Source organism: Salmo salar, chromosome 03, assembly GCF_965601325.2.
Source record: "Salmo salar chromosome 03, fSalSal1, whole genome shotgun sequence".
NCBI classification, from domain to species: Eukaryota; Metazoa; Chordata; class Actinopteri; order Salmoniformes; family Salmonidae; genus Salmo; species Salmo salar.
Genome location: NC_138293.1, coordinates 76,088,869 through 76,101,709, shown reverse-complemented (window position 1 = coordinate 76,101,709; position 12,841 = coordinate 76,088,869). Strand labels below are relative to the sequence as shown.

The window sequence follows — 12,841 nt, the reverse complement described above, 5'->3', positions numbered from 1 at the left end:
AGGAGCAGCCACGGGCTGCCATGTGTATTGCGCTGTCCGAGGTGCTGAAGCTGCAATCTAACTACAGTAATTCACTAGTTTCTTGTTGTTTCTCTGACTAAAAAGTTATGTTACCTAATTTGTTGAGAATGCAAAAATATTCCCTATTTGCTAAATGTGCCTTCCCTGCCATGCTCTGTTCACGTGACACATGCATGTACCCGTTAGGACATAGGCTGGCTTACAGCTAATAATATCCAGAACATTTATTTAGTATTTCAATATTCAAGAATCCATGGGTCCAATGTTGTTTAATAGATGTGTTATTTTGTTGTGTTCTGTTCTGTTTCCTTAATGCTTAGGCCATGGCCTAACTGGCAGAACATTTCATGTGTTATTTTATTTTCTAAATAAAAAAGCTTGATTGTATTTAAAGTCATGACTGACTCTTACTTATATGGGCTACTATATTACTGCATAATAATAATAATCCTAAGAATAAACAGAAGAAGGTGGGTAAGCCAAGCGCTGTGTGCCACTGCCAAACAGGTGCTAGACATGGAGTCTTGAATATTGAAATGAAGTGTTGTTTACACTGGAACAGTGTAAACAACACCTAACAAATAAGAAATCCTCGAGAGTCTGTTCTAACGAAGAAATGCATTTTTTTGCCTACAAAGATTAAACACAATTGCTGACATGTTGTGATTAATTTGTTTAATTATTCAAGGCTGCCTTTGTTATTTTTTTTTAAACTAAGCCTACTGCTGATGATATTAGCTTAGTTACTTTTATAATTATGATAATAATAACAACAACAAAAAAGAAGAAAGAGATCAAGAAGGAGGAGAGGATTGAGCGCTGTGTGACCAATGTGTGTAAAGGTAGGCTTTTATTCAAATATTTGTTTTCTGACTGTTTGGAACAGTGTAAACAATGCTGAATAAATTATAAGAAATCCCAGATAATCTGTTCTAACAAAAACAATTAGCTCAAGGAACCAAACACATACTTCAAAACAGGCAACAGTATGGATGTCTTAGTGTATAAACCCTGAGATCCACATACAACAGTATGGATGTCTTACTGTATAAACCCTGAGATACACATACAACAGTATGGATGTCTTACTGTATAAACCCTGAGATCCACAGACAACAGTATGGATGTCTTACTGTATAAACCCTGAGATCCACATACAACAGTTGTTGATTATATTCAAGTTGGGTTTTCCCCTCTCACATCACTTCTCTTAGACAAGGCAAAGGCTTTTCACTCTCTCCTCACTCTGCTCGCTTCCATCTCTGCCACGTTGTTGTAAAAACCAGTGTAAATGAATAGCCTACTGCTTAACTTGAACAAAAGAGCAATATGGTCTAGGGAAAGGTGAGTCCGTTTTCTAGAAATCAGGCATCGTTTCGGTTTCGGGTTCATTAGATTTATGTGATGTCGGACTAGGCCTGGGCTCGGGCTTCAGCTCATCAGGCTTGGGTCGGACCGGGCTAAAATGTTCAGCCCCAATGAGAACTCTACCATCGTCTGCCTAGGCTAAAACAAATACAGCTTGCCCGCTCCATAAACCAAATACAGCTTGCCCGCTCCATTGCAAGCTGCCTTATCCTCACTGATTGGTAAAGAAATGTAATGCAGAGCTAATGTAATAAAAAACAATTACTTCAGACATTTAAAAAGGAACAGAAAGGAACGATATAAACTGGTACTTTTTTTTTCATTTTCGTTCCACTTTTCCGACCTGCAAAAGTTCTGATCAGTTTCGAAACAAAACAAATAATGGTTCTGTTCAGAACAAAACGATTGGACATTTTTTGGGATTCCAAACCCTGCTGTTAACTACTGTGAACTTCAAGGAAAGAGATGAAACTCCATGAAAAGAGGAGAGACAACAGGTGAAATCAGATGAACAGTCTGGGAGGTTCAACCACCACACAGAGCTAAACTGTCAATGAAGAAGTGATTTAAGAGGGAGCTGTGCTGAGACTTACAGAGGTGAAGTTCTGGGGACCGCACGGTTCTCCTCGGTACTTGCAGGAGAGAAGCATGTCCTCCAGCTGGTGGCTCAGCCGGTCCATAAACTCCAGGTTGCTTCCCTCAAAGTTTCTGGGGGGCAGGAACAGCCTGAAGTCAGACAGTTTGCTGAACCAGGCCTGGCTGTCCTCCTGCAGCAAATCCAGCACCATGGGTCTCACCGTCCGGTTGGCCAGCAGTAGGCCCAGCCAGTGGCCAGCAAAGTACAGGTCACTTTTGGTGAGCTTGTAGAGGCGGATTGGGTTGTTGTTGCAGATAGTGACTGTGGGGAAGGCCATCTCCTTGGCCCACTCTGTGTGGATCCGTGTGTAGGTGGGGAAGGAGAGCCAGTGGAGCAGGCGGTTGGAGGACCAGGACAGGAGCAGGCCCAATGAGGTGCACAGGGCCAGCAGCCAGAAGGCCCGACGGCCTATGGAGCCACCGGGGACACACACATGCCTGAGGCCGTGCAGACGTGTCTCAGCCAGCAGGGTGGAGGTGATTGAGGACAGGCCTGGCCTTGCAGGGAGGCGCCGGCGGCCTCTCCTCACCACGGCTGGGGATCCCCGCTGGAGACATCGCCCCTCCAGAGCCATGGCTGCCCACACAGCTCCTAGTGCCGAGAGAAAGGCTTCATCTCCCAGCCAGGCCTCAGGGGCTGGGCCCCACATGGAGCTCCAGGGCACCGATATCCCCACCGATGTAATCCACACCTGGATTTGTGCTTATCTGACTCTGCTGTTACACACAATCTGTACAAGCTCCTCACACACAACCTCACTCACACACACACGTACTAACTCTCTCTCTGTCACAGTGTCTGTTGTTTGTTGTTGTTGGTGTCCTGTTTTACTCTTTAGCTACTTGTTGGGCTTCTCCCTCTCAGTCATTCTGCTTCCCTTGGCCTGAAAGTACTCCACTCATCCAACTCAGCAGTAAAAGATACATTCACCCATGAAAATATGCACCAAGCGATGCAGCTTCTACATGAGCGACTACAGCATCCGCACCAGTTAGTGTAACAGAGAGCGAGAGAGGAAGAGACAGAGAGAGAGAGAGAGAGAGCTAGAGAGTGAGAGGGAGAGAGAGGGAAAAGGATAGCGAGGGTATAAGAGAGGGGGTGGAGTGAGTGCTAGAGGAGAGAGGCAAGATGAGCTGAGAAGCACAGACAAAATGAAAGAACGGAAGGTAAAAGAAGAGAGCGGTGAGTCTGTTGTGGTTCTATCTGGTGCCGTCTGTCAGAGAGAGGCTCGTCATGCCGGTTCCCTCTGCTCTGCTCTGTCCTCGCTCCTCTCTCTGCCAACCGAGGCTGCTGTCTGTTGGGACTTTGCCGTCGTTCCACTTCGATCAGTGATGCTCAGCCTCGTTCAACCTGCTAACCCTCCAACACCACCACGGCCAGAGGCTGGACTTGTTTACATGGCACCGCTAAAACGAGCAGCCGCGCATCACTAATTGCCTTTGTGAGTCTACCTCGCTAATTTCTTCTCCGGTTCTTTTTGTGAGCTCACTTTTATCTTCTTGATCTCCAGCCTTCCCCTCTTCCCATCTGTCACTCTTTCACTCCCTCCCTATTCCCTCCCTCTGTTCTCCTTTCTCTTCTCCTCCTCTCTTGACTGGAGGAGCAGGTGTTGTGTCCTGAGGGTGACCACGTATGGCCAGCCCGTCTTGTGCGAGGAGCAAACACGCTTCTCAGTCCCAGACGCACGCAAACACTCATTCACACTGAGAGAGGAGCACATGCACACACACTGCGTTTCCCTGTGGGAGACCTGACCAGAGTCGATAGAAAATCTGTTCAGTCACGCTCAGATCCTGGTATCACTCTCTCCCTCGTTCTCTCGCTCCAGTTTTCTTTCACTCTCTGTTTCTCTCCCTCAGAACTGTGGCATTTCCAATCGTAACGCTGCTCTTGTTTTTCTTCCTTTTCTAAAAATACTTGTCTCTCCAAATCAAATTCATCAACTTGCCCTCACGCTCCTCCTCCTCTTGTGCCGATGTCCGTCAATCCTTCTCAGCTCCACCCCCAACCGGGCTCCTCCTCCTCCCATGAAGTCGATGTGTGCTTTCTCTCTCTCTCTCTCTCTCTCTCTCTCTCTCTCTCTCTTTCTCTCTCTCTCTCTTCTCCTCCTTTGGATATTGCCCTGTTATTTTCAGTATTCTCTTCCTCCTGGGCAGACAGGCTGTTCCTCTGGTCACCTCTCTCTCACCGAGCAGCGTGTCCTCAATGTGCTCCTCTCCTCCTGCGCCACAGCTCTGTCCACCCAGCCAGTGAGAGAGCGAGCGATGAGTGTCTGTCTGCGAACGCCAGCGCTCTCTCTCTCTCTCTCTCTGTCTGTCTGTCTGTCTGTCTCACTCTCTCTGTCGCTCTGTCGCTCTGTCTGTCTGTCTGTCTGTCTGTCTGTCTGTCTCTCTCTCCTCCCACTCTGTTTGTCGGCTGCTGCCACGACTTACACAACAGGAGCAGAATGGGGGAGCAGGTAGTGTGTGTGCACTCAGAGAGGGAGACTGAGACAAACAGCATCATACTGAATTATTGCTTTGGCTGCTTTACCCTCTTTCAACCTAGTCCCCTCTCTCTCTCTGTATTCTCTTTCCCTTTGTCAAATAAACACAAAACAGCCCTACAGAATGTGGGAAAAGGACTGGGCTTTTAGTTTAATTTCCAGCCTGTTTGTGTAACATAAATTATCTTGAATTATGTTGTCAACATAGGGGGTAGACAAAATCCAGAAAATAGCAAGACATTAGGCTGATCGAGGGAAGGATGTGATTGAATTAAAGATGACAAGACAAACAAGAGTAACACCTAAGTACAACATTCAATAGTTCGGTGGTCGTCTTAGCTAGCAGAGCTTCACGCTTGGTTTGCAGCCAACCCTGTACATATGGCTTGTCGTCGCCAACTAACTCTCATGACAACTTTGACTTGTCATGTCTCCTAACAGCATTGGCTCAGCTGTGCTCTCCAGTGAAATCGCATGGGGGACCACTATCCTTCCCCTAACATTTACATCCCATTTACATCCGCACACGTTCACATAGTGGACGTTTTTATTCACAAAGACGCCACACACATGTACTGTGTGCAATACAACGAAATGAGCAGTAGTGTAGATACTACATCCCTTCTGATAAGTATGGAGAGTGTTGGAGTGTTAGAGAACTGCAGGGGTCATAGTACTGGAAGCACAATTCCAAATAAAAAGAGGCAAATAAACAATGCATGAGACAGTGAGACATGAGTGTAGTACAAAAGAGGAAGTATCATCATAATAGGTCAACAGAAAGTGCTGCACCTGCATGTCTGACCCAGTAGGTGATTTGACTGGGCCCCTCAGACAGCTCCTGGGCCCCTCAGTCCACTCAGTACTGCCCAGTTGGCCTGTGGCAGTTATAACGTCATCATAACAACACAGTCATTTGGTACCTCTTAACTTTTGAAAAAGATATATAATAATATATGTAGATAATATATACAATAACGATATTGGTTATTTAGGAGGAACAGTTTATGGTTACACATATCTCTTGTTGGGACAAATAAAATCCCTAATGAAACTGTAATCTCAGACACATTAATGTTTGAATATCTCGGTTTGTAAAATTGCTTCATTTGCATTTAAGATGAGGAAGAATTCTCCGAAATGCTTTTGACAGAGCATCCACCAGTCTTCCTGTGCTAATGGCAAAGTCAAGGTTTTTCTCCCTCCATGTGAGAGGACTATTTTTCACTTTTTTAACTTGAGTTGCTCCTAGCTCTTCTCAGCTAACAGAGAGGAGAGAGTTGAATAGGAGCCCAGCTCAGAAAAACAGCAGAGACTATGTCTCAAATGGCACCCTATTTTCTATGGGTCCTGGTCAAAAGTAGTGCACTTTATAGAGAATAGGATGCCATTTGGGACAAACCCTATAAGTACAGTAGAATCTGCCCTCTGTGTGGCCCCTATGACTAAGTCATTATCGAGCTGAATAACAACTATTTGTGCTTAACTTGTATGACTCACTGGGGCTAAGTGAATTGTGTAGCTGGTATGGAAACACAAACAGCAACAGAGAAAGAGAAAATGTCTAATGTGCAGCATTATATCTCATTGCGTTGGCTTGGCACACCACGGCCGACTTGCAGTTCTGTCTGTGACTTGTATGTGCTGTAACACAATGCTTTCTGACAGCTCCATGTGATAAAAAGCTCCTACACTGAGGGGTCATATACACACCCAGCCCACACATACGCCTAGAGAAACCCTTCACATAGAGGACCACACACACACACACACACACACAGACGCACACACACACACAAACACACTCCCACACGGCTAGAGAAACCCTTCACATAGAGAACCACGCACACACACAAACACACGCCCACACGGCTAGAGAAACCCTTCACATAGAGGACCACGCACACACACACACACGCGCGCACACGCGCACACACGCACACACACACGCGCGCACACGCACAGACACGCCTAGAGAAACACTTCACATAGAGGATCACACAGACACACACACACACACACACACACACACACACACACACACACACACACACACACACACACACACACACACACACACACTTTCAAAACCACAATTAACAATCATGTAAAAGGAAAACTGTAAACACATTGAAGATGTAAAATAATGTATAATGCATATCTAACTCATAGGAACACACACATATCATGAACATGCACCCGTTTCTTCTAATGCACCGCCATGCAGCCTAAAGGACTGCAGAGCCAGTCCTTTAGACTGTCTGAATCCATCCAGCAGCAGCATAATTAGATAAGGAGTGTTATTCAGGGTAGCCGAGCTAGCGTCAGTATAGAGGAGAACAGCTCAAAGGTTTAACATAAATATCCAATTAACCAGCCTCCACAACATCAGGGGAGTCAGAGATTAATCAGAGATATATCACTGACTACCTGATTCAATTACACACATTCTTCTGTCCACAATGATGTGTGCATCTACTGTGTAATACCCCCTGTCCTTCATCAACAAACACTGTCCAGGATTCAAGGACTGGACAATACTAGAATAATCATGAAAAAATGATGGAAAGGTATAAACTCTATTATGATATTCATAGATTAAATGCATCTCTTCTCTCAGGATGGCGAGGCAGACAGAAAATCAACACACACATCACAGATTCCCTCATACAAGCATTTTCTACATGTTGATAAAGGATTTGAATCACAAAAAGACAGCTTGAGGGTCGCTAACGCTTTTCTCCTTCTGAAGCAGAGTAGCAGTGACATGGGGAGCAGATGAAAGATGAGCAGGACGAGGAGACAGTGTATTTTGTGCAGCGCTGCCATCCATCAAATCCACAGCATGCATTAAGATGACACCAATAACAGGCGATCAATAGCTTTTCTGTATTTTAGGAGTTTTTTAATCGAGCGTAGTCACACTTGTCTGGCTGTAGGTGTAGCAGGGCCTCCCCTGGCTTCAAACACCGCCTCCTCTCTAAATGAAAGGGAGGGCTGCTGCTGCTGAGCTGGAGGATGGTAATAGATTGAACGTTCCCATTGTGGGTGAGTTCTTAGAGCTCACTGCAGTCATTATGGCTATTAGCTGTTGTCATGCCATGGAATAATCATCAGTTGGCTTGATGAAATGAGAGGAGATAGGGGGATTGGGTCTGTTCGTTGTATCCCAATCTTTGTATCCCCCTGCTGCTCTGAAGTGTGTAGTCTCTGATTAGATGTTGTACGACAGCCATCATCATCACCAACACCACAGAGCGAGGACAGTAATGGCTATGCAATCTGGTATCGACCACACTCAACCTCTCCAAATGGATGGGTTACCTCAGAGTCATTCAGGTGTTTGTTTGTCTACTGTGATCTGGTCTGGTGTAGACACACTTCATGTTGTTGCTATGTTATTTATATAGTCATGTGTGATCAAACATTCCTTAGCGGGGTGCAGGGCCAACAGAAATAGAGCTGGCACTCATAAGCCCCACCACATACCTTTATTCATAAACAAACTACGTTTACATCCTGCAAGGATCTTCGTCAGTGTTATTTATATATAGATATATATTCACTTCTTATTTCTTACTGTGCAAGATATTGATCTTTCAGATAAATCGATACCATTACAGCGCCTTAGTTATAGTGCATAGACCAACAGCTACTGTTGGTTTGTAGAGAGACAGCATGTGAAACAGGCTTTAGCCTGTTTAGATTGTCTGCAGTGGAAGACAAAGCCTCTTATGAAGCTTGATCCATGCTGGTGTTATAGCTAATCTGGCTCTGGAGAATGAGGTGAAATAAATGACTCCTGGTCCTCCAGTACACCGGGGAAAGACTGTCATACCACAGAAAGAAGTAGGAGCTAGATACTTCACAGGATGTGATGTATAAATCTGAAGCATCCGTTTACAACTTCTTCTCACCACCAAATAAGTCCAGTGGTGGGAAGTGGGACAAGATGGAGCTAGATGAAACTTGGCCGACATTCCGCTCATTTTCTCATTGATGAAACATTCGATCTCAATACAGTTTTCTGTTTCCCAAAACTACAATCTGTTATGAACAGACCCCCCTTAGTTTTGTAGACTTGACCCTTTCAAAACGTTTCTAAACATTGCAGTGTTAAAAAGGAGCGCAAGGACAACTTGAGTTACTGCACACGCACACTTCAGTAGGTGTTCCCTAATGCAAATATGCAAATATATGTCAGAACACACCAATAAAATCTTGCTAGCTCGTGCTTGGCTCTGCCCACCTCCATGCTTGTTCTGCACACTATGCTTAATTTGCTCCCATTGGAAACGACGCCAATGATCTTGGGTTAGTTACCAGTATCTTTGGTCATGCATACTGTACAGGGTGTGACGGTGATAAAGGGTCCCCCTGAGAGTTCAGCTACAGTTATGCAATATACACTGAACAAAAATATAAACGCAACATGTAAAGTGTTGGTCACATGTTTCATGAACTAAATTAAAGAACCCCAGAAATGCTCCATACACACGAAAATATAATTTCTTTCAAATTTTGTTCACGAATTTGTACATCCCTGTTAGTGAGCATTTCTTCTTTGCCAAGATAATCCATCCACCTGACAGGTGTGGCATATCAATATGCTGATTAAACAGCATGATCATTACACAGGTGCACCTTGTGCTGGGGACAATTAAAGGCCACTCTAAAATGTGCAGTTTTGTCACACAACACAATGCCACAGACGCCTCAAGTTTTGAGGGAGCGTGAAATTGGCATGCTGACTGCAGGAATGTCCACCAGAGCTGTTGCCAGAGAATTGAATGTTAATATCTCTACCATAAACCACCTCCAAAGTCATTTTAGAGAATTTGGCAGTACATCCGACCAGCCTCACAACCGCAGACCACGTGTAACCATTTATTATTATTATTTTTAAACCTTTATTTAACCAGGAAGGGCTCATTGAGATTTAAAATCTCTTTTTCAAGAGCGTCCTGGCCAAGATAGGCAGCACCAAGTCTTTACAAAAATTACAGACCATGCCAGTCCAGGACCTCCACATCCGGTTTTCACCTGCGGGATCATCTGAGACCAGTCACCTGGACAGCTGAGGAAACTACGGGTTTGCACAACCAAATAATTTCTGCACAAACTGTCAGGGAAGCTCATCTGCGTGCACTTCGTCCTCACCAGGGTCTTGACCTGACTGCAGTTCGAAGTCGTAACCGACTTCAGTTGGCAAATGCTCATCTGTGAAGTGTGCCCTTCACAGATGAATCTCGGTTTCAACTGTATGGGGCAACAGCTCCATAGAGTTGTGTGGTCAAGCGGTTTGCTGCTGTCAATGTTGTGAGCAGGGTGCCCCATGGTGGTGGTGGGGTTTTGGTATGCATAAGCTATGAACAACGAACACAATGGCATTTTATCGATGGCAATTTGAATGCACAGAGATACTGTGACGAAATCCTGAAGCCCATTGTCGTGCCATTCATCCGCCGACATCACCGCATGATAATGGACGGCCCCATGTCTGTGCTCAATTCCTGCATACTCACCAGACATGTCACCCATTGAGTATGTTTGGGATGCTATGGATCGACGTGTACGCCAGTGCTATCCATATCTCCCCAATATCCAGCAACTTCTCACAGCCATTGAAGAGGAGTAGGACCACATTCCACAGGCCACAATCAACAGCCTGATCAACTCTATGTGAAGGAGATGTGTCGTGCTGCATGAGGCAAATGGTGGTCACACCAGATACTGACGGGTTTTCTGATCCAGGACCCTACTTTTCTTTTAAGCTTTCTGTTACCAACAGATGCATATCTATATTCCCAGTTATGTGAAATCTATAGTTTCGGGCCTAATTAATTTATTTCATTTGTCTGATTTCCTTATATGAACTGTAACTCAGTAAAATATTTGAAATTGTTACATGTTGCGTTTATATTTTTGTTCAGTGCACTTTATTGAGGAATCAATAGGACCAATAGGAAGGCATCCAGGAGTATCGGTGACTACTATACATTTGGCAAAGCAATGGCCAACATTTAAGACAGCGCAATGCCTTTGTATCTCAAGGTTTGTGTGAAGAAAAAGTCATTCCTGTTGTATAGTGCTTTCATCATCTGTGCCTGTCATGTCTCCACCCACAAACAGGTACATGACTGCACATATTGTCTGATGGGGATCCTATCAATGCAGGGATGCCATCTCTCTGATTAAGGTGCACTGAAATGAACTAGAAAGAGGTCGTAAACCCGTCTCACAAACAGGAGTACTGTATGTACACTGGTGCTGTGATATACATGCTCAGGGGTGCTATAATTTAGAGTGAATCGGGGTTTTGACAACACCAACCCCATGCTCTGTCCTGAGTCCCTTAATTCCCCTTTTCAATTCTCTGTCATCCTGAGTCCGTCATCAGGGCTGCGTGGGGAGTAAGGAGGTGAATTCATCAGGGAAGGGAAATAGACAGAGCAGGTAGAAGGGTATGGTAGACAGTAGCTCTGTGCTGCTGTGCCTGCTGCTCAGGATACTGCAGCTGAAGAACATGGCAACAGGCTAAAGGAGATGAGAGTGTGGATGGATGCCTGCATGCATCACACAGCCCTGATACTGAGAGAAGAGAGAGCTGTCCCTGTGCGGGGGACTGCTGTCTCCCTCTGATAAAAGCTAGCATATTGTTCCCTCTCTGGGCTCAGTCTTTCATGGTGAAATGGTTGCAGACAGAAACCAAACAGGAGCCCATGGCCAACGTACTAATCTGCTCTCTGTGAATAGAGTGGTCATGTTGTAACTGTTTGTTTGTTTAAGATGAATCTCTACAGGTTTGAGGAGTGTGTTTCCCACCTGCCTGTGAGAGGATTTCACCTGTTGGGCCAGTCCTGACAGTCAGGGTTGGGTAGGTTACTTTCTTAATGTAATCTGTTACAGTTACTAGTTAACTGTCCAGTAATCAGTAAAATACCTTTTGGATTACCCAAACTCAGTAACATAATCTGATTACTTTCCATTACTTGTGGATGACTTTCCCCTTAAGAGGCATTAGAAGAAGTCAAAAAGGATCCATCAAACACATTTGGTGTGTTATTATAGTAGTCTCTGACTTGTGGTCAGACTCGCTCAGCTGGAACAAACTTAAACGTGCTTCTTTTTTTAACACTGCATTGAATGTCAGAAAGGTATCAATGTATTTTTTTCTGGTGATGTAACTGATTACAGTTACAGTTATTTTTCAATCAGATTACATGTAATCAGTTACGCCCCAACCCCGCTGACAGTGCATTAACTAGGCCTCAGGGTGTTGTGACCTCTCTGTCCCAGTACTGTAGTCTAGTGTATCATCCTGGTCCCCTGGCAGAGAGATAGGTCACACAACAGAGGAGCGGAATGGACAGAGACAACACTCCACTGATTTCAGAGTGCATGTGGTGTGTGTGTGTGTGTGTCTGTATGTACACTACCGTTCAAAAGTTTGGGGTCACTTAGAAATGTCCTTGTTTTTGAAAGAAAAGCACATTTTTTGTCCATTAAAATGTTAATGTTGTAAATGACTATTGTAGCTGGAAACTGCAGATTTTTTTATGGAATATCTACATAGGCGTACAGAGGCCCATTATCAGCAACCATCACCCCTGTGTTCCAATGACACGTTGTGTTAGCTAATCCAAGTTTATCATTTTAAAAGGCTAATTGAGCATTAGAAAACACTTTTGCAATTATGTTAGCACAGCTGAAAACTGTTGTCCTGATTGAAGAAGCAATAAAACTGTCCTTCTTTAGCCTAGTTGAGTATCTAGAGCATCAGCATTTGTGGGTTTGATTGCAGACTCAAAATGGCCAGAAACAAATAACTTTCTTCTGAAACTCATCAGTCTGTGCTTGTTCTGAGGAATGAAGGCTATTCCATGCGAGAAATTGCCAAGAAACTGAAGATCTCGTACAACGCTGTGTACTACTCCCTTCAGAGAACAGCGCAAACTGGCTCTAACCAGAATAGAAAGAGGAGTGGGAGGCCCCGGTGCACAACTGAGCAATAGGACAAGTACATTAGAGTGTCTAGTTTGAGAAACAGATGCCTCACAAGTCCTCAACTGGCAGCTTCATTAAATAGTGCCCGCAAAACACCAGTCTCAACGTCAACAGTGAAGACGCGATTCCGGGATGCTGGCCTAATGGAGAAAAAAACAAGGACATTTCTAAGTGACCACAAACTTTAGAACGGTAGTGTATGTATGAACTGTATGTACGTATAAGGGGTGTAGTAGGGATAATGGGTGGCTAGAAAGGTGCTCCTTCTCAGTTGAAGGACCTCTTTTGGAGCTCCCAGATCTTCCACAACAACCTCAGTGCTG

General features: G+C 44.6%; 1 protein-coding gene across 2 annotated transcripts in view; it reads right to left on the bottom strand.

The window, feature by feature from the left end:
• LOC106600659 (acid-sensing ion channel 2) overlaps nucleotides 1–12,841 on the bottom strand; it is a 418,168-nt gene that overhangs the window by 161,823 nt on the left and 243,504 nt on the right. Inside the window, exon 1 of one of the 2 annotated variants that reach the window (XM_045715388.2) lies at nucleotides 1,983–4,612. The exons of the other annotated variant lie outside the window; for it this stretch is intronic. Within the exon in view, the coding sequence (XP_045571344.2) occupies nucleotides 1,983–2,675 (693 nt within the window). The 5' untranslated portion in view covers nucleotides 2,676–4,612. Of the gene's footprint in view, nucleotides 1–1,982; nucleotides 4,613–12,841 lie in introns of those variants that run through there. 2 annotated transcript variants of the gene reach the window in all.